General features: G+C 43.4%; 1 protein-coding gene across 4 annotated transcripts in view; it reads left to right on the plus strand.

Annotated features, from left to right (window-relative positions):
• Nucleotides 1-6026: 6026 nt before the first annotated feature.
• ppp1r12a (protein phosphatase 1, regulatory subunit 12A) overlaps nucleotides 6027-20832 on the plus strand; it is a 49127-nt gene continuing 34321 nt past the window's right edge. For 3 of the 4 annotated variants that reach the window (XM_073480530.1, XM_073480532.1, XM_073480531.1), the window contains exon 1: nucleotides 6066-6346. In XM_073480530.1, the coding sequence (XP_073336631.1) occupies nucleotides 6110-6346 (237 nt within the window). In that variant the 5' untranslated portion in view covers nucleotides 6066-6109. Of the gene's footprint in view, nucleotides 6347-20832 lie in introns of all 4 variants that reach the window. The other variant, XM_073480533.1, reaches the window with a different exon arrangement.

Below are 20832 nucleotides of genomic sequence, written 5' to 3' on the forward strand. Positions count from 1 at the left end.
CTAATATCAGTGTTAGCTTCTCCCAAAGGCTAACATGATGTCAGCCTCTCCAACAGGCTAGCATCACAGTTAGCTTCTCCAACTGGCAAGCATCGACGTTAGACTCCAACAAGCTAACAACAATAAGCGCCTCTCGAACAGGCTAACATGTAATAGCTCGTGTTATCCCTCATCTTCATCATTCATCATCTTCATTATCAGTGTTACAGTTCTGATTTAGGATTCCTACCTTTCAAAATTTGTCAGTCAGGATGGTCCTGTAAGAACTAAATTACTATCCTAGGCTAAGATAGATTTTCTTCCTAGGAAACATGTTTCTGCCATACCAAAAATCCTTATCGTCATCCTAAACTACTTTCTGTAATGAGGCCCCTCACATGAGGTATCTGGTCCAAATGATTAGGGGACCCAGAGTGGATTAACAGTGCACTAACACAGAAAGAGGAACCCAGACACAAGCATGTAAAGTAGCATCCACAGCTGAGGAGAAGGCCGCAGCGTGTGACCACCAGGCCAGATCAGGTTGCTATTATTAATCGTCTTGATGAGAACGGCCTGAAAACAATCTGCCCCCCCCCCCCTTATTTACCCCACCTGCCTTTCTCTGAACTGCCTCTCTCTTTCCGTTTCCAGTTGGTTTCTGCTCCTCCACTTCCTCGCCTGACCTTGGACGGGGTCTGCTTTCTCATTCCACGCTGCCCCTGAATACTTTGACAGTTGAAGCCCTGAGTGACGTTGGACGGGGAGGTGAAGTTCTACACATAGTTAACATACGGTCCAATAGAGGGCCCGTTCACCAGTGATGGACGTAGGCTTGAATCCAGTCCAGCTAAGCAATGTGACCTTGGGACATGTTACTTCACGGATGAACTCTTCTAGGAAGAATAGTCAATCGCTGCTGACTCTCACCTGATACCACAGGCCAGGACAAGCTCTCCAATCCAGCAGTGACTAATTGAAAGGGGTCTGGAGGGCTGAGCCGGGCCTATCAGGGAATTTCTCAGCATCACTTTTTAGACATCCTCTGATAACATCAAAGCGTGACTATTTCTATCTCCTCGATAGCGCTGCTGTCTGGACCCGTGAACTGGGGAAGGAGATGAGTGTGTCAGCGTCGCAGGCGCCAACGACGGGCTTTGGGTGACACGGGAGCAGGGCGTCTGGCTTCTCTCAGATGGGACTGAGTTGTCCACACTTCACCAGTCACCCCTCTGTGAGTGCTGCTCGTCTGGGTCACCTGCACTGACATGCTGGTGGATATGACTAGACACGGTTACTGTATCGCAGTGTAAATGAGGGGTTTTCCTGTCTGATCACACTGTTGTGGCTTTTGGAAGGCTAATATCAGTACCAGTCTGGACCGGTTCTGATATCCAATATCAGAATTGTTTTAGGAGACTTACCAACATACAGCATTTACCTTGGAACTGTATTATCCTTCATTATCAAGCTGAATTAGCCTCAAAAACAGCATCTGTGTACAAAGTGAACAATACTTAAAACTACACTCATAAAACTCTAACCCTAACGCTAGAGAGCAATGAGATATTTAATATTTTAAGGAATAGTTAATAAAATAGTTTTCTTGTCAAGAGTTGAAGGAGAAGATTGATACCACTATTACATCTGTCCAGTTTATATACGGCTATGGCTAGTAGCCTATTAGCATAAAGACTAGAGACAGGGGGACATGGATAGCTTAAAAATGTTGCATTCTCAAGATACCAGATTTTAGGCTTTATGCTAGGCTAGGCTAACTGGCAGTGAATACTTTTTTATGACTTTAAAGTTTAATGAATTTCAAGCAACGGCTAGCAGCCTTAACTTAGTATAAAGACTGGAAACAAGGGGGAAACAGACAGCCTAAAAGTGTTACAGAGGCAGGCTAGCTGTTGCTAGTCTTGATGCTAAGGTAACTAGCAGTAGATGTATACTTTTTTATGACTTAAAAGTTTATTGAATTTCAAATTTTCAACAACACGTAACCCCATCAGAGATAATCAAACAGCACAATCACTGAATAACACCAGACAGGAGAAAGATGATATAAGAAATAATATAAGGAATAGTTAAATATATGTGATATGTAAGCATATATGTTACTGTAACTTTATTTTGTACTCTGGTTTATCAATAATACCCACTCAAAAACTTCATCATCCCTGGAAAAAACACACAATCAAGCAGCCAAGCACCTCCCCCTTCCCAGCTGTCTTTCCACAACACTTGACTCGAACAACTCATCTGGCTTCACAAACCACACCAGAGAGCGTTCCCTTCGGAAACACTCAATTAAAGCAGTAAACAACACAAGCTTCCTCCAGGGGATCAGTCATAGGTGCCAAGGAGCTGACAGTGATGTCACACCGCCGCGAAAAAACACGCCTACAATGACACGACTTTTTTCGGTCTCGTCGATGTGTTTTTAATCAGCGCGCTCAGGCACGTCCCGGCGGCCGAACACAAACAGTGAGAGTGCGCCAGCGTAATTTTGCGGTATTGATACACTTGAGTCACATCCCAGACACTCTTATCCTCTTGAGGAACGGGAACAAGAGCAAACAGTCATCCGAGATCAAAAGCGGAGGGTAATAAAAGACAGGAGTTTGTCTAGAAGTCTCATGACACATGCAGTATGCTGCAAGACCGCTCGAGTAGTCACACATGCCTCTCAGAGGTGATGCTGACAAATGATTTTTTTCTCTCTTGTGTTGTTTGAAGCGTTTCCTCTGACATCCCCATCGGTTATAACAAACATGCAAACCCTGATTCACCCTCTGGCGTCACTATCAATTAGTCAACATTGTGGCAAAAGTCAATTATCCTCTAATATCTTTGCAAAAACACGCCTCAGTGAGCTGCATGCCATCGCCGACCTCACTGAGGTAAATACAGCTGCTGAGGGGGTACAGCGGGACGCATAAACAGGATGCATTACTGTACATGCAAGATGTTTGTTGCGCTGCTAAGTGGCATATGCGGATATAAGAGTTTCCATGCCTTCAGTGCAATAAGAGGCCCCTCTTATGTAACGGTGTTGTTAACAGTGTAGATTTTAAGCGAACACCTGCAGGAACGATTCAAATCCCTCCACCGCTTTTTGCATTTTTGGGTTATTATAGGGGGATGCATGGAAGAGGTGATGGTGAGTTTGAATTTAGCTTTAAAACGGACTCATTTGATTGGATAGTTGGATAGATCTATGGTTTAAAGGGACAGTACACCCCAAAATCAAAAATAATTCGTACCTGTAGCGCTATTTAATACATCTAAAGTCTTTTAGATGTGCCGTGGAGATGTTTGCCTTCTCTCAAATGTAATGTAACTAAATGGCACTCAGCTTGTAGTGCTTAAGCACCAAAAATAAATAAATAAATAAATAAAAACAGCTCAACAGCAGTGTCTCTTTTTTTGGAAATCATGACCAGCTTACTCAAGATAATCCACAGAGCTTGTTGTGAGCAGTATGTGCCTGAGATGTGTTTTCTTTTGCATAAAGGTGCATTTGCTTTCATATGTGCTACAGTTATAAACACCTCCACACCGTACACTCAGAGCTGGATGTGGCCCACATGGCCGGCCTTGTGCTGTCCGTCACCGTGAGGTCGGACCTCCCTCCCTCCCCGCCGAGCAGCAGCTTACACATCACTTTCCCTCAAACCCTCCTGATATCAGCACACTAAAGCCTTCTGGCCAACAACTTTTGTTGTCGTTCCACCGTCACTATGACTCAGTGGAACCGCAGTAATTTCCCATGACATTTCTGTAACGTTAAGGATCAGTATCAGCTGAGCTGCTCGTCCTCTCCTGCGTCTTAACCTCCGTGTTCTGGCTCAGAGTCTCTTGAGCCGCAGCCCCGAGGCTGATTTACAGCATTTGCGGACAATCAATTATTTAAATCTGTCTACAGTCAGCGTCAGTGACATGAGGAATGGCTCTAAAATGAGAAAATGAGGCTAGAGCGACTTCACACAATGTGGCTCATGGTCACAGTTGTATAAATGTTTTGGATCATGATTCTGTTATTCAGGATGTCAGCCCAAAGTTCAGAAGGTGGGTGGTATCTAATTGAGCACGAGCTGCGTTATTTTCACTCCTTAAAACGTATTTAACCCCCCAAAAATAGCATCGTTATCATCTGTAATGACACCTCAGTGAAAAGAAATAAAAGCGGCTGCATGTTTCAGAGCCACAACTTGCGTACGAGGAGGCAACACGGCACCCCCCGCTGCATACACATGGGCGTCTGCCAACAATAACACACGGTGGTGCCAAAATAAAAAAACACTTTATGCCTGGCCACCTTGTTTTTACTCCAGGTTGAGCCGGACCACCCCGGTGCTCGAGTCCACTAGACATTCCTCGCACTTCAAGTGTTACCCATCAAATCATTACAGGTACTTTGTGGTAAGACGGCTTTTATTTTCCCTCGGCGAGCGAAGCGTTTTTTACGAGGTGGAAACTAAACATGTTACATATGAGATTCGCTGCGTTCGTGTGTGGAAGAAAAAGGGGAAATACCTCGAAAATGAAAGCTTGTTTAGTTAGCATGACCTGGAATGAAAAGAAAAGGGATAAGTTACAGTTATAAGTCAGAGTCAGGAGGGGCACGAGTTCATTTTAACCACTACTAATGATAGCACACTTTTTTAAAAAGGAGGAATGTACCTCAACTCAAGATACTTGAAGAAAATTTGAGAAACAAAACGTTCTTAAGGAAACATACGAAGGCTGAGTTCAGGTGCCAGACTCTTCTACAGAGGAGCGAGAGAGAGCATCCTGACTGGAAACACCACAAACTGGCACAGCCCAGGACAGGAAGGCTCTGGTGAACCGCCCAGAACATCACTGGTACCATCTACAGAGCATCAGTGACATCAGTGAAGTGAGACCAAAGGTACTAGTCTGGTCACCCTGCTGCCGTCTGACAAAAGATACAGAAGTATCCGCCGCACTTGACATGACATTGCAGATAAGGTTAAAATATCTTGCATATTTGTTTCTTTTATGTGAACTTAATGGACGGAGATCTTTCAAACTTGTATTTGAGGGCTTGACCTTTTTCTTCGCTCCAACTCAGAGTGTTGAAATAAATAAAAACTCCATGATGATCCCAAAAAACAAAACAACAACTAATATTTTGTAATGTTTTCAGCTGGGCCCTTGTGTTTGTTTCTTGGTTGGTTTTTCACACAAAAGCTACTGAGTGGATTTCCACTAAACTTGGATGGAGGACGGGTCTCAGCCCAGAATATACCCCGTTAACTTTCGTTGCAGACCCAAGAATTTGTCCTCTCTTTATATAAAGATATCTATATATATATATATCAATATATCTATATATCAATGGAATAATGCAGGATCTTAATGGAAAACTGCGGTATTTAGGTTTATCTACGGTATGAGAGAGTAAAGGGGCTGTTGGTGGAGGTATGCGCAAAACCAGTAGAGATTTGACCGGTTACTTGATGGGTTGAGTCTTCATATATTGAGCTCAAAGGTGCTATTTGTAAGAAAAGTTGATCTTTGACCCTTTCTTGTAGGATGTGTTAAAGCATCGTCACCACTGAAGAGTCACACACGCTTAAACGTTTTGTAAACGACACGCAAATCCGCCCTTACGTTGACATTTAGCTGCATATATTCATGATAAACGGTGAACTCTGGGTGAACTGACTTCCTGACGTACCTCGGTGATATCACAGCCACCGGCAGCCTATACAATATAAAATGAAGCAGAGAAAGGATGATATAAATACTTATTGCTGTATGCAACAGAGCCTCTCTCCCTCTAACTCAATGTTATGTAATATTTTCAAGCACTCTTGTCTTATTTGGTGTACACAGTCTATAAGGGATTACCCTGCTCACTCTCTCTGCTGATGATGACGTTATACTGCAGCTCCTGAGCTCCAGATCTCGCGAGATTATGGAAAACAACCCAGACGCCCTCTCCCTCTCTCTCCCTCTCTCTCTCTCTCTCTCTCCCTCCCTCCCTCCCTCCTCCCCGGCAGCCCTCCCTTCCCACGCCCCAGTGCGCTGTGGGATAGTGGCACTATAAAGTATATCCTCTCTCGGAGAAAGATAAGAAGCCCGAGACAGGAGGGGGATGAAGATGGCGGACGCCAAGCAGAAGAGGAACGAGCAGCTGAAGCGATGGCTGGGCTCGGAAACGGACCTGGAGCCTCCTATTCTGAAAAAGAAGAAGACGAAGGTGAAGTTCGATGATGGCGCCGTGTTTCTGGCCGCCTGCTCGAGCGGCGATACCGAGGAGGTGCTCCGAATGCTTGACCGGGGCGCTGACATCAACTACGCCAATGTGGACGGTCTCACCGCCCTCCACCAGGTTTGTGTGTGTGTGTGTGTGCTTGTTGTCGTCCCGGTCGTTAGCATCTCTTATCGGCTCGCTGCTAGCTTACCGCTCGCCCCGGAACACCTGTCAAATGGAAGCCATTCTCATCCCCGTTGTTTACCTGCCTTAGCACAGCCGTCCTGTTTTTTTTCTCTCTCCCCCCCCAGACGCAGAGTAACACAGTGGCTGCCCCTCCTGAGCTTTGCTTATGGATTACTTACACAAAAGCAAAAACGGGTGCTAGCTGTGTGTGTGTGTGTAGTTTTTAAAGAGTAGCAAAACATATTCAGCGGCAAAGCTTTTTTAAAAAAAAAACCTTCCAGGACTACTTTTCCATATCCTCAGTCCAGTGGGCGCAGTCTAATTGCTGAACTGCTGCATTTCTGATTGTAACGTTTTGGTCACTTTTTCCTTGCTGTAAATGACATTCAAACTGTGTTTTTTTTTTATGCTTCCGTGATGCTGTTTGATACACGTAATCTCTGCTGTTGCGATCGAGTAATGTCAGGAGCTTAACGTTACTGTTGTCATTGATTGAGAGACTCGTCCAGTCCGAATGGAAACGGTGGCCATAACCTGGCTAGCAGCAAAAAAGTCGTTTTGTTGATAAACCCCTTCACCGCGACTGCGACTACTCTCTGGAGGGGGAAAGCAGGAGCTAGCTAGCGTTAGTTTAGTCACAACGTCATTCGGTTTGCAGGCTAATGTTGTCCCTGCGAGGCCTTAACTGTTACTACCTTTACGTGATATTCGCATTGTTGACAGCGGTGTTTGACTTGTTAGTTAAAAAGTCAAGCTGTAAACAGCGGATGATGATTTCGGTGCAGTGCTAGCCCCAAGCGGGATGTGTGCTACGCTAGCAGGATAAGCTAGCTGTCGTTAGCTGTTTTGGAGGTTTTAGCTAAGGTTGATTCATTCGTTAGCTAGCTCGAGAAACTACGTCAGCGGACACCCTTTTGTCTCTAACTTTGACTTGTGGCTACTGTGGTGTTGTTGGTTTAACCAGAAACATGTGTGTGTTAAATTCTTCGCTATGTGGCCGGAATGTAAGCGGTGCTAAGCTAACTGTTCTCCCGCTAACTAGGGTAGCTAACGTTACGTTTACTAGCTAGCCCCCTGTACTTTGAAAGCCAAATAATGAAAATGGCAGCCTGTTTTCGCTGTCGTTAGTGAGTAACGTCAGGTGCTATCGTATGTCCGAGGCTTGATGAAACCAAGCAGGCAAAATGTCTGAACGAAAAGGTTCATTAAACACCAGTCGAGTGATTGAAATATAATAGAAGCTAGTAGGTGCGGTTAGAGAAAGAAGATCCCTGATATGACAAAGCTGGATTCAATGATGTTTACTGTACAAACAGTAGATTTGCATAACACGACTTCATTGTAATCTGTGATCAATATGACGAGGTAGTTTATGGATTCATGGATATTATCTTCTACCCTGCAATGCTCCAGATGTGACATCATCTCTCTACCATTTACTGTTAGGAGTAATACCTGGGTGATGTCAGTAGGATCCCTTTTCAGATAGAAACATCTGATGTGATTGTTGTCCACTAGACTTCTTTCCAGTTGTTAATACATATGGAGAAAGTTATATATGTTAGATAGAGAGTGAAATTTGACAAAGATCCTTGTCTGGATTTCATGTGTGTGTTATCTCCCTTACATGACATCACCTCTACTTTATTATGAACAAATCAAAGTTGTCGTTGGTGTGTCATTTATTGCATCAGCAAGGATGCTTTATCCATCTTTTGTTTTGGCTGGCAGGTGCTTAAATGATCGAAGGATTAATGAAGGTATTCTTACATTAAATGTTTAATGCCAGCATAGATTTGCAGTGATGTCACCTCATTACTCATGCCCACATGTCTAGTCTTTGTAAGCCTCAGTATTGCAAAGTGCACCACCTTTCTACGTGGTGTGTTTGTCGTCCAACACTTTACACCCATTAAAAGTTTTAAAAGCAAGTTTTCTGAAATAGGTAATTTGCTTTTTCTTTTGATGATGAATTGATTCTCGTCTGCGTGAATATTTTTCTCAGGGTTTTATTAATGGTGTTGTTAAATCCACCGTTCTTTGTGCTCAGAGTCGGCTATAAGTAAATCTGGAATTAGCAAAGGCCCCCCTGTGCAAACTCATTGGGTGGAAACGTTGCCTTTTTTTGGGCTGATGTCCAGAGATGAACTGGAGTGAGGAAAGAATTTGATTCGCAGTGCCGCTGTCCAGACCTAACCATCTCTGGAGACGAGAAGCCGACGTTTGTATGCGTGTGTGCTGTAGGCCAGCATGTGATCCTGGGTGTTTGGGGTCTTTAAAAAGGAGTTGAAGGAGGCCGTTCGTGTTTAAAGGGCTAATCCTAGAATTGCAGCAAGGTCGAGCTGATGTCAGCTTTCTTAGATGAAGTGGAGAGGAGATGGACAGTCAGGGTCATCTGTTGTCTCCTTGATATCTTTGTCCTTATTTGTTTTAGACGAATCAGTCCAAAGCAAGCATGGCATCATTTCGACGGTTATTTTTTTTGCAACTTCCCTTTTCTATTGAATGTCTGACCTCTGGCTTTGTTGTGAAGTGTGTCATGTTGTTACATGAGGACTCATTCCTCACTGGGTGCAGCGATATCACTCCCGAACCCTGGTGACCGGTGCAGGGGTTATAAATACCACCGCCACAAGTTCTCCTAACTGGGTTTCAGGAGATGATACTAAGTTTGGGTATGAGTCACAGTCTGTAGCTCTGCTTTGTAGTGCAGCGCTGGCGTAAATCTCACATTTGGGTGAGAGGTTGTGTCTTTTACGCGAATCCAAGACCTTCTGTCGCTTTAAAAAATGACTTGTTGCAGAAGGACTCGTAAACATGTTCCCTTCTGTTGTTGTCTCTATGATGCGCTTCATGATGAAGACCATTACAGGCCCTCTTGCGCCATACGGACGTTGTTATGGATGAGTTTCGGGGGAATTAACGCATAATTATCTGTGACATGATGCATGCAAGAACACCTGCGACTTCGTATAATTTTTGTGATGTGATTGACCGAGACAGATTAGCTCGCCCAGACACAGGCCGCGTGGATTCAGGTGAACGAGGGGGTCTAGCAGACAAAGTGGAGATTCCAGATCTCGTCGGCTAAACTCGTCTCCGAGGGTAGCATTCCAAGTCCTGTCGCCCTAGCCCGTGCATTCCTCACATGACAGTCGCTGGAAACCATGGCAAAGAGGGAGCAGAGCAGACATTCCTCAGCTGTCACCTAAACCCCTCCCCTCCGGTCGCTCTCCCTCTACCCTGCCTCTCCCCATACAATGCCAGTGCCCAGCTGACTTCTGCCCACTGAGCTCCATCAAGGCAATTAGTGTGGAGGTAACCGGGGCTTGTCGCCTCACACAAGAAAATCTCCACGCTGACCCTCACCTGAACTTTTTTTTTTTTTTGTGCTTTTAGCGACCGTGGCCTTTTCTGATCCCCCAGGATCGAGGTGACAGGACTCGGCTCAGCTTAACATGTCAGCGTTGGGTATTACAATGCCTGTGCTCTGTTGACATTACACACCCTCATTATGGCCCTGAAGTCTATGAACATTATCTTGCACTGTCTCCATGACAACGACTGGTTGCTAGTCACTTGTGTTGGTGGATTTGCATGTACAGAGTGGGAGTTGCATAACCGACTGGAGAGAGAGAGAGGGGGAGAGAGAGAGTCTTTGGCAGTGTTCAGCAGGTTGAAAATGAGAATCAACTTTATGAATCTTGTAATGGAACAATTACAGAGCATGTGGCGGATGATGGCGAGGTGGCTGTGTTTCTTTTTCATCCAGACCGACATCAGTCATATTAACACATTACATAATTGCTCCGGATCTCACTACGGCCCCAGCCCTGAGTGTCTCAGCTGTGGCTCGCAGTTGGCCTGTGAGAGGAGCAAAAAAAAAAAGAAGAAAGAAATGCCGTTGACATGTTCCCGTCCCTCCTGATGAAGGCATCACGGCATCCTCTTACAGACCCCCGAGCCCCTCGTCTTTCTTCCTGAGGGAGAAAATCCCTGCCATCTCATGTGGAGAGGCCGAGACAAGGCAAAGCATCGCATTGCATTGCGGATCTTCCCTGTTGCTCTCACCTGTTTTGCTCGCCCACACAACCGAGATGCAGGTTGGTGATTTATCGAGGCTTAATCCACAAAAGTCTGACAGGCCTCTAGTTTTATAATATGCCTGCATAATAGCTCCCAGATCTGATGACTGTGAGATAAAGACTACCTACTAGGAATACATATTTTGAGGGTGAGATGGAATACACAGTGCTGTTTTCAGTTTTTCAGCAGATTGTGGGGGTGTACAGCATGTGGCCTGAAAACCTTTAGGAAAATGAGCCCAGATGACAAAAACAATGCTCTTTTGCATGAAGGTTTAATTAAAAACCCTGCTGATATTTGTTGCATTCATGTAAAGAATTGTAAATCCACTGCTTTTGTGAGGATAATCAAACTCAGGTTTTCAGGCTTTCAAATGGCTTTATGAGAGAGATGCAGGGTGCAAAATTTAACTTTTTGTCCACCAGGCAAATGGTTAGATTTACCAGCCAATCAAAAGATTACCTTTTTGTTGTGTTTTTGGCTGGTGGGTGAAGCAAATCTATCAAACACACTCTATTTTACCGGCAGTTGGCTTGTGGCTGGTGCTTATTCTGTGTCCCGGAGATGGATTTACTTTTCAGGGAAGGACAGATTTTGTTATCACACATTTGTTGTCGTGAATAGCATGATTAGTACTTTATATTAACTTATTGTCCAATGTAAAGGTGTGTTTTCACGGGTGGACACGCTAAATTCTGCCTCTTTTCAGGCGCAATCCTATGATGTGTGTTGAAGTAAGGCAGCTGGCGTGTCAGTACATCCGTCTCTGTTGAAGCGACGCTCTAACATCATTAAGCCGGCGCTGAGTTTGAAAGAGAGACTGAAATAAAAGATATAACAACGTAACTACCGTTGAATTTTCATCGTCTTCCTTGTGGTTCCCTGAGCCTCGTCTGCTGCCTGATAGATTAATGTCTATTGGATGAAGTCTAATGAAGTACATGATCTGCTGCTTTCTGCCATTCCCTGTTTTTCTGGCGTGTTCGTGATAAATAATGTGACACACAAGAAAAGAGAACAGAAAGGCAAACTCATCCACTGGCAATGAAAGGAGTCAATCACCTATTTTTAGCAGATCTACCCGTGTTTAAAAAAACCTGCATATACACGCTAATTTTGGTTTAAAATGGTCTTATGGCCTATTCTTTAGACACTGATATATGAGCAGCAGGATCTGATAAGCTGGAGCATTGCGTGTTGTGCAGTACATGGTGTTCAGAAAGGACTACCTGTCTTGTGTAGAGCCAGCATGTGTGTTTCTTTTGTTGGAGTCATGCAGAGAACTCGTCTCTCAGCTGCTGCACCTATGACATAACCAGCTGTAGAGTTATTGGTGGGCGAATGGGCTTAAACTGCATTAAAATGTTTGTTTAATGAAATAAAAATGTATTGTCGGGGATTTATGCATAGTTATGCCACTGTTTAACAGACGCTTGCCTGACATTTAATGACCAAACTCTCTTCAGGCGTCGTGTCAGACACTCATTTTAGTCTGCTTTCACATCACTTTTCTTGCACAGCGTTGCACGAGGCTTCTAGGTTCTTTGTTATGTCTTAAGGCCGTTGTACAGTAGCAGCTAGTCACTCATGCATCTCTAACATAATGCAGAATACATTAAGATGCGACTCAATAATTCATGGAGTGGAATCTAGACGGTCTAGATGTTATTGTTCTTTGTCTAGCAAGAAAAGTCAACTGCCATTGCACCTTGAATATGATTAACCATTGTTATATTTTGGTATTATACTTTGGCTAATATTTACATCTAGATATTGCTAATAACACATCTTTTGATATTTCAAAACTTGGTCAAAATCAAATTACACTGACTCATGTAACTTGCTTCTGTTCAGTGCATACAAGAGACTCATCAAAATCTTTCTTTATTTAGCCTCTTGGTGCCTTTACCCATAATTGTAATGAATTATTAGTTTCTCAAACAGTATCGTAGTCTTGAGGGTACAGCAGAGGAAATATTATTGCATCATGACATAATTAACCACATGAAACAGAACAGGTCTTGCAGAAGTAAACTGTAGCCATTATCTACTGAGTTCAAACAGATGGCAGGAGCAACATTAGAAAGACAAGATAGAAAGCATGTGTGGATCAATATGGATTAAAGCCAGCCAACCCTTGACACAACAGCAGAAATGATAGTTGATAGTGGACAGTGCAGTTCGATTAAGAAATCACGTTTTCTGCTCTGTTTCCATTTTAAAAATCTGTCAGCAGCTGGTTTTCGTGCTGTGGTTGCGCAGCGCTGAAGGTGTTAAAATGTGTGTTGAACTTTACACAGCAAGCACCGACAACTTTGGGTGTTTGTTATCAGTGTAGTTGTGCTGTAGATGGACTAATATAAGACAAACATGACGCCCTGAATTTAACTTTATGCATAGAAGTATGGGCCGTCCAGTGCAACGCTGAATTCCAGTCTGCAGTGAATCACATAGCGCTATCATAACATCAGCGTGGTTGATGACTGAGAGCGTTAATTTTAGAACAGGAGCCCCGGAACGTGCATATTTTACCTGTGTATAATTGGCAGGTCTGTCCTCGTCATGTTGGCCTCGCTCACCGTCCCATTCAGCCGTTCCTACCAACCCCATAATCAACAGCAGGAAGTCCTTGTGGTGGTTTGCGCGCCAATGCTGCGCAACATGCCAGGTCGACTGCTCATTGTGACACGTCAGTGTTGTTTCCTTGTACACTGTGTCATGAGAACATGTATGACTTTTGAAAATAGACGGCTTCTGTGTGAGCTAAATGGGTCGGAAAGTTGGGCGCGACACAACTGAAGCACAGCGGTGTAGTCGATTCGTAAAAGGTGTTTTTTTTATTGAAATCAATTTCACGTTGTTGTGTTTAACAATCGTGTACAGCAACTGAATGTAGCATGGCAGGGTAAATGGATACTAGAGCTGCGGCGATCAGTCGATTAATTGATTAGTCCATGAAAAGAAAATTAATTGCCAAGTATTTTGGTAATTGATTCATGGTTTCAGTCATTTTTAGAGCAAAAAAGTGAAGCATTAACTGGTTTCTGCTTCTTAAATGTAAAAGATTGCTGCCTTATTTGTCATCTTTGATAATAAACTTCACTTTGGGCTCTCGGAAGTTAGACTACAGATGATGAAAATGGCGGCGAGAGATGGCCTTTGTTTCTATCTTATTAGGTTTGCTGAAAGGTTATACATTAAACTGTTAAGCCTATAAAGAAAGGACTCGAGAATAGTATTAAAAACCTGCATCGCTAATTTGATTCCAGTCTGGGTGGATCCTTTGCATCCCGAACTCAATGACACTGCTGTGTTAATGCATAGTGGGGATAAAACGCCGTAGGCATCCCCACCATAGGATCTGGAAGAGTGAGGGTTCTCTGAAATATTTCAGATGAGCGTTGCTGCAGGTTGGAACTGGTTCACCTGGGGTCGTAAGGAGAATTCCTCAGTAGAGAAAACCTGCTGCCACGTATATGCGCTGACTTAACAGCAAGGCTACGGACACGGACTTGACCTTGTAATCATGCATTGTCATAAAATGGCAGTAGTGCTGTATATGAATTTAGAAAAAGAGAAGTTGATTTCAAGCGCAAGGCTGCCGTCGCTTCCTTTCTGCTGAATTTGTTTTGATGAGATCAGTGTGTGTGACTTTGACGGATATTGTCACACATACATGAAGTTGTAACTCATCTTTGTACTGTGGAGCAATTTGAGAGAAACCTGCCAGGTTAATGCAACACCACTCGCTTTCCTGCCTGCCTCCACTTTTTTTAAGCCTCGCATAGTATTGAACTGCTGTGAAATGTTTGTGGGATGACTTCAGCTTGTTTTTTTTTCCCACCCCGTGGCACATAGTGTCTGTCTTCCACTCAGGCCTGGTCTTCTCTAAGCCATCCCGCTGTTGTTTGCTTGGCGGCAGTCACATGCCTCACGCTGAGTGTTTTTTATGAGCTGTTTTTGAACTGAAAACACCTGGACGCAGAGACTGTGAATTCCTCATTGTCTTACAGAGCAGCGGGTACAATTAAAGCAGAGTGTGCATGTCCATTTGTTGTCTGTTGAAGGGTGAGGTTACATTCATGCTCAAAATGGCTGCATCTTCACAATGTACACTTTGTGTTATTGTTAAGGCAGAAAATACAGAAACTGATATCGTAACATTATCAGTCGGTAAAGTTATTGCTCATTGTTGCTTCCACCTGTTACAGAATACCTCACTTTATTTTTGAAAATGCATCATAATATGTATTAAAAATAATGCTTGTTCCACAATCTGTAAGAATAACATTGTTCTGATGCAACATTGGCCTTTTAAAGCTAATATCAGACAATATATTGCTGCGTCTTTAGGTATAATACTCTTCCCTTACACTTGATTGGCATTGATTTGTATTAGCGCTGATCCATGAGTGGCCATGTGATCAAAAGAAGCTGCTGTTTGCTGCGATGCTACCCCATTACTGTTCTTGTGAGTAAGCGCATGCAAGTGATACTGTTCCTGCAGATAAATAGCAGTGTCAGTAAAAGGTCCTGATCCTTGACAGACTAAGTACTTCTTCTTGTGATTCAAATGGACTTACATAAGTATGGCTTCTGTGTTTGCTAGAAGCTAATGTTCTTTCTGTTAGTATGTCTGTTTTGTTTGAAATAATACTGAATGGTCAAATGTCCCTCACTGGAAGGAATATGAGTGGGCTTTTACTGTGATGCTTTTGTTCGTCATAGAAAGGTAACTTCAAAACTGTGTGCAAAATAAGACACAGTAAAATAAATGACTGAAGAACATCATTAAAGCAGCCACAAACAAAATTTTATCTCCGTGTTTTATAGAGCATAAACGTCCGGTCACTGAGTCCAATCAAGCTGAGATGTTAATAGACTGTAAAATTAATTATTAATTAGCCACGGCCACTCGGGCAGCTGTATGAAGAACAAAGAAGTCATTAATATGCAGCGTTAATAAGGCGGTAAAAATACGATTCTCAAGATGCAGGCCCTCTGTGTTTTATAAGTCATGCTGAGTTAAAAAAGAGAAGTAATTCTGGTCTATACATTTTGATGATCAGCACCACTGTGCAGGAATTTCATTCAGTGAGTAATTGATCTGTGGTTAATCATAGTTTGATGATTAACCACTATTGATCTAGAGTTGATCTAAGGTTGGTGCACTTTTATGTCACACTGCTCATATTGATCATGGCTATCCATCAAATAAAGAGCGTGCTTAAATTTGCATCCATGCTCCTTTTGTGTCTGAATCAGGACAGTAAAATCATTTGGAGGACATTAAAAATGGATGCCCTTGCGCTGCGTTTTCAGGCCAAGAACTTGAGGAGGAAGGGGGGGGGCGGCATTGCTCTTCTTTCCTTACCGAGGTGGTGATGGTAGGAGGGATCAGGGTGTTGGAGATTTCAGGCCAGAGAGGAACAGGAAGTGGCTGTTTATTTTTCTCATTTCCTCTTTGAGGCTCCACTAGTGAGCCTGCTTCTTCCACTCCCTCTGCTTTTATAACTGACAGTAGCCTAAGACAAATGTACACACATTAAAGTACACAGATATCTGCGCTTCAATGCTTAATAACTGAGCCAAAACCAGGCAAAAAAGTATATATTATTATCTTTTTTACAACTTCTATATGAGGAGTGGTGCGTTTTTTTATTTTTTGACTGTGTTCCACGTTCAAATGTGCACGTACAGGTTTTTGTCCCAGTTGTTTACAAAACAAGGTTGCACTGTATTAATCTCCTTTTAGTCCACTCAAAACTGTGGCATTAGCTTTGGTTTTTCGCGTGACTGTGTGCGAGCAGTTCAGCGTGAATTGTGTTACTCTGTTGACGATCCATATTTGTGCTGGTAATGGCTATAAATTGGTAGCATGCCTGCGGGGCAGACCCTGGCACCCACACTATCCATTTAACCTCCTGGGTTCAGAGCTTGTTGGCGTGAGTGGTGACACAGTGCCAGTACACTGGGGGACGAGGGGAGGGGAGGGTGTACTGTGGACCATTCTCAATGCCTCTTTAGTAGACTGACTGTCAGTGACTGCTGACTGAGCTATCTACTGTCCTCCGTATAGCAGCCTCCACATAAGGCTTCTATTATATGGAAATATCAACAGAGGTTGTATTCTGCCATCTCTCCGTGGCTATCTGACCTCTCTGCCTCTCCCCCCTCGGTGCCCCCTCTCGCCTTTGGACCCCTCACATGGAAACTAATTTGGCTCTCAAGTGGGGCTATTGTTTTGGCTGCCGAGCGAAAGCCCAAGTGAAACATACAGTTACAATCTCGCCGGCATTTTTCCCCCCTCTTCCTCAATCCTGGTCTTCTTTTTCCATGGGAATCCCAGGGCCATATATGGTCGTCCTCAGTAGCAGCAGCAGCAGCAGCAGCTAGAGCGCTGAAGGCTGTGCGTCTGTGTGTGTGTGTTAGTGCGTGTTAGTGTGTGTGTGTGTAGTCTGGTTACAGCTCCCAACAGGGCTCATCTAGTAGAAGGACCCAGCTGGTCGCCCTGCAGCGCGCTAACCCTCCCCCTCGTACCCTCTGGCCTCATGAACCCTGCCAATAGCACAGGAGCTGTGAGCTCTTTGTCTCAGGCGTAAACACACACACACATGCGCACACACACACACGCACACAGATGTACGCCACCTTACAGAATGAACATATAATATAGATTCACTAATCCTCATGTAAGCCTTTTTTATTCATGTCGGGATTGTTGTATTTCCAATATATTTTTTTAATTTCTACACCACATCTCTTCATTTTCTGGGCTGATCTTTCTCTCTCACACACACACACACACACACACACACACACACACACACACACACACACACACACACGCATGCAAACGCAGACACATAACGCACTCATACTTACATGCAGGCGGTAAGAAGGAATTCCTTTTGTGGAAGTGGCTGCGCGCCTCTGAGCCAATGACGTAGCCCGTGAGGAGTGGCCAAAGCGCTGATGCCTGAAGCCCCAAGGCTAGGAGTATTACTTATCTGGGAATTTCTCCACTGGTATGTTAGTCCAGGGCCTCGCTGCTTACTGGTTCGGTGGTTGCAGTGAGAAGTTGTATTTCTAGAGGGAGAGGAGTACAGTAAGAGAGAGAGAGAAGCCTGTTGTGCTGCTTTGTTGTCCATACTGTTGCTTCATATGGGAGAAAACCGGTCTTACCCTTTTAAGACAAACAAAAAAACTACTCCTATGTTATTAAGCTTTATTGTGGATGCCTTGAGCAAAAATTCTGAAAGCCAACAAGCCTTCCTCTGTCTCCATTTTGTGCATGCACTGTTTGAGAAACCTTACACCATAATACCTAGATAATGTTTTGGCTTTTCCTGACAGATACTAGAGGGTTTCAGCCATCATCCATCTCACCACAGAAAATTACAGCAGTTTCACGCCCCCCACATCACACAAAGAAGAAAACTAGAGAGGCCTTACTGAAAGCGCCAGACGATTGCAAGGGATGGCAAAAATTAGCAAGTGGAGTTTGTTTTTATGAGTGTGTGTGTTAAATGTGTTTTTCTTAGAGGGAATTGTAGCAATATCACCTTTCGTTTCCTTTTTTTTTGAAGGACGCTGTGTGTCTTGTGGTCGTGTAGGTGCTTTGATCCCAGCCAAAGTCCTGATCACAATCGAAGTGAGAGTGACTCAAGCCTTTTGCGGTTTGGGGGTTAGAACAGCTGTTTCCGAGCAAAACAGTCCCCTCAGTCGCTGTAGTAATCTCTTGGTCTATTGCTGTTGTAGTTATACATTCAGTGAATGTAGCATAATCCAGACATCTCCTCTGAGAGTTTATTCAGTTGGAAGTTCAGTTGTCCTCATGAGAACTGTTGACAGTGAGGTCTGTGGATTGTCCTGAGGAATCTGGACATTGTTTCTGAAAAGACGTGTCTCTGTTGAGTTGGGAATGACAGCATTCAGTGATCGAGCACCACAACCCAAATTCCATTCACCGCCATCGGCAAATAAAGCCTGAACCTTAACTATGCGCAAGGGTAGACGCCAGAAAGGATACGAGGGTGAAAATATAGATATAGCCTGACCACACTGAGCTGAACTCGTCACGGATGATAGAAATGTACAGTATGTCAACAATGTTGAAAATTATGCTCAGGGCAACACTCAGGCATGCTCGTTGCTTTCCTAAAAAATGTAAAAATTAAACCACGAATATGTTTTTGTGTGTGCCAAAGTTTTGGAAAGCAAGGTACGTACATGTTAATCATTGTCGCCTCTCCACAGACAATGATAATGAACCTTATGTATAAATATGATAGAAAAAGGTAGCGAGCAGCATAATTGATGCTGTGCGTAATCCTACAAAAACCATAACATGAAATCCTGTATTAATGTGGCCTCTCTGGTGCAGTAGTCTATTTCAGCATTTTGAGAATATTTGAACTTGAGAAGTTAACTGTAGTGTTGCTTTTAATTGTGTTAAAGGCAGCAACTAAAGATTATTTCCACTGTTAACTAATCTTCTGATTATTTTCACCATTAATTAATCAATTAGTCCTTACTTTTAAGAAGCTGGACCAGCAAATGTTTGACCTTTTTTGCTGAAAAAAATGACGAGCTTTAATTGTGTTTGTGTGCCTGTATTTGATGTGATGTGTGCAGTATTTATGGCCCCTTTTTCTTCACAGCCCACAGTCTGAAACTGATTGATTTGAGTAGTCAAAATATGCCCTCGTAGAAAGTGACCATATTTGGCTGGTAATAACATGCCATCAAAATATACTGCAGCTGCTTCATATGTCTGATTTTCAGTTTACATTAACGTTTTGATGAGCAGCTCCATCTGTGATACCCACTGATGGTTCTCATGACATTTTGCTCCCCTGGCACACCGCTGTCAGTCACGGGTGTTATCATGGCCATGCACCATTGACATTGTCACTGAATGGAGAATAGCTGCTAGCACAGTTGGCTTAGCTGGCTGCCTGTGCCACTCTCTCAGCAGCAAAACGTGCAGCAGCTTTCTGCAGGGTGCTTGAGTTGGCCATCTGAGGGTGCTACTAAAGGAAGTCAAGGAGGGGAGGGGTCTTCAAGTGTCTCCTTGATGTGGAGTGCTGCTAAATTAAGCTTGGGGCTCTCTGCACGATGGCCCAGAAGATAATAAACCAACCCTTTTATACACACACAGTAGCTGTACCCCTTTACTTGGGTGTCTATATGAAGTGAAGCATGTGGTGCAACATTTTGGTTTTTAGATTCAGATTTAACTGAACCTTGATTTTTATTCAGTGAAAGATTTAAATTATCTAAAAGTAATGTTTTATGGAATTCTTATCGTCTTGGAAAATTTAAAAAACATTAAAAACATTCATTTGAGTTGTCTTTGTATGGCATATTCTCAACGAACTCCGTCTGGTATTTCTTTATGCTAAGTCCAGTGTGTTTTAACTGATATTAATTAGAGACTATAATTAGTAGCAGTGTTGCACGCAAATATTCGTACTAAGAGAACATCTTTTTTACCCATAAAAGGTCATGAAAATCTCTTCAATAGCAATTAAAAGTCATGCCTGCAAGAGGTTTAAAAAAACAAAACAAAGATGGCGCCTCAAGATGCTCCATTAAACATTAGTTTTTTTGATGTTGTCTCTCCGTGGTTTGCTCTTTGCGCTGCCTTCGGGGGCTATCCGAGCAACCCCCGTGTGCTTTAAAATGAAGTCTTTTCTCTATTTATTTATGTTTCTTACAAAAGCCTGACAAGCCCTGAACCCATGTTCCCTTTTTGGCTTTGTTGTCATGGCAACAGGCCGGTCTCCTTTTCTTAGGTGCACGTCATGGGTACATTTTTGGGCCGGCTCCGAGGATGGCTTAGCCCATCTTCTTTGCGGTGCTAGCAGGGAGTAAGGCTTGAATTCCTCTATATTATTTCAGGATTAGACTGGTGCATATGATGGACGCTGTATTGTTTCTGTCCTAATCTCATCCATATTTATACCCACTGGCTTGGGAAGGTTTATTAAGTTAATCTGCTGATGGGGCCTATAATCAGCCCCGAGACGGTGCAGTTAATTGATGAGCGTGTGAAGTTGGAGGTATGTGTATGTACCCGCTTTACGTACCCTTCTGTCTGAGGAATCTGTCGGCCAAGTGCAGCTTTTAAAACCTTGTCTCAATACGACAAGTCAACATGAACAAAACCCTGACGAGGTATTTGTATATATTCAGAACTTATGACCACTATTTATCTAACAAGGTTCGGCCTGACAAACATTTCAGTGTTTGCCCATGCTAACAGTATGTTTTCCAGTTGTAAGGCCAGTATGTTTATTTTTATTTTTTTGGTGTGTGTCATGTCGCCTCGGGGTGCTCTACATTAA

This window comes from Pagrus major, chromosome 14 (assembly GCF_040436345.1).
Source record: "Pagrus major chromosome 14, Pma_NU_1.0".
Taxonomy (NCBI): Eukaryota; Metazoa; Chordata; class Actinopteri; order Spariformes; family Sparidae; genus Pagrus; species Pagrus major.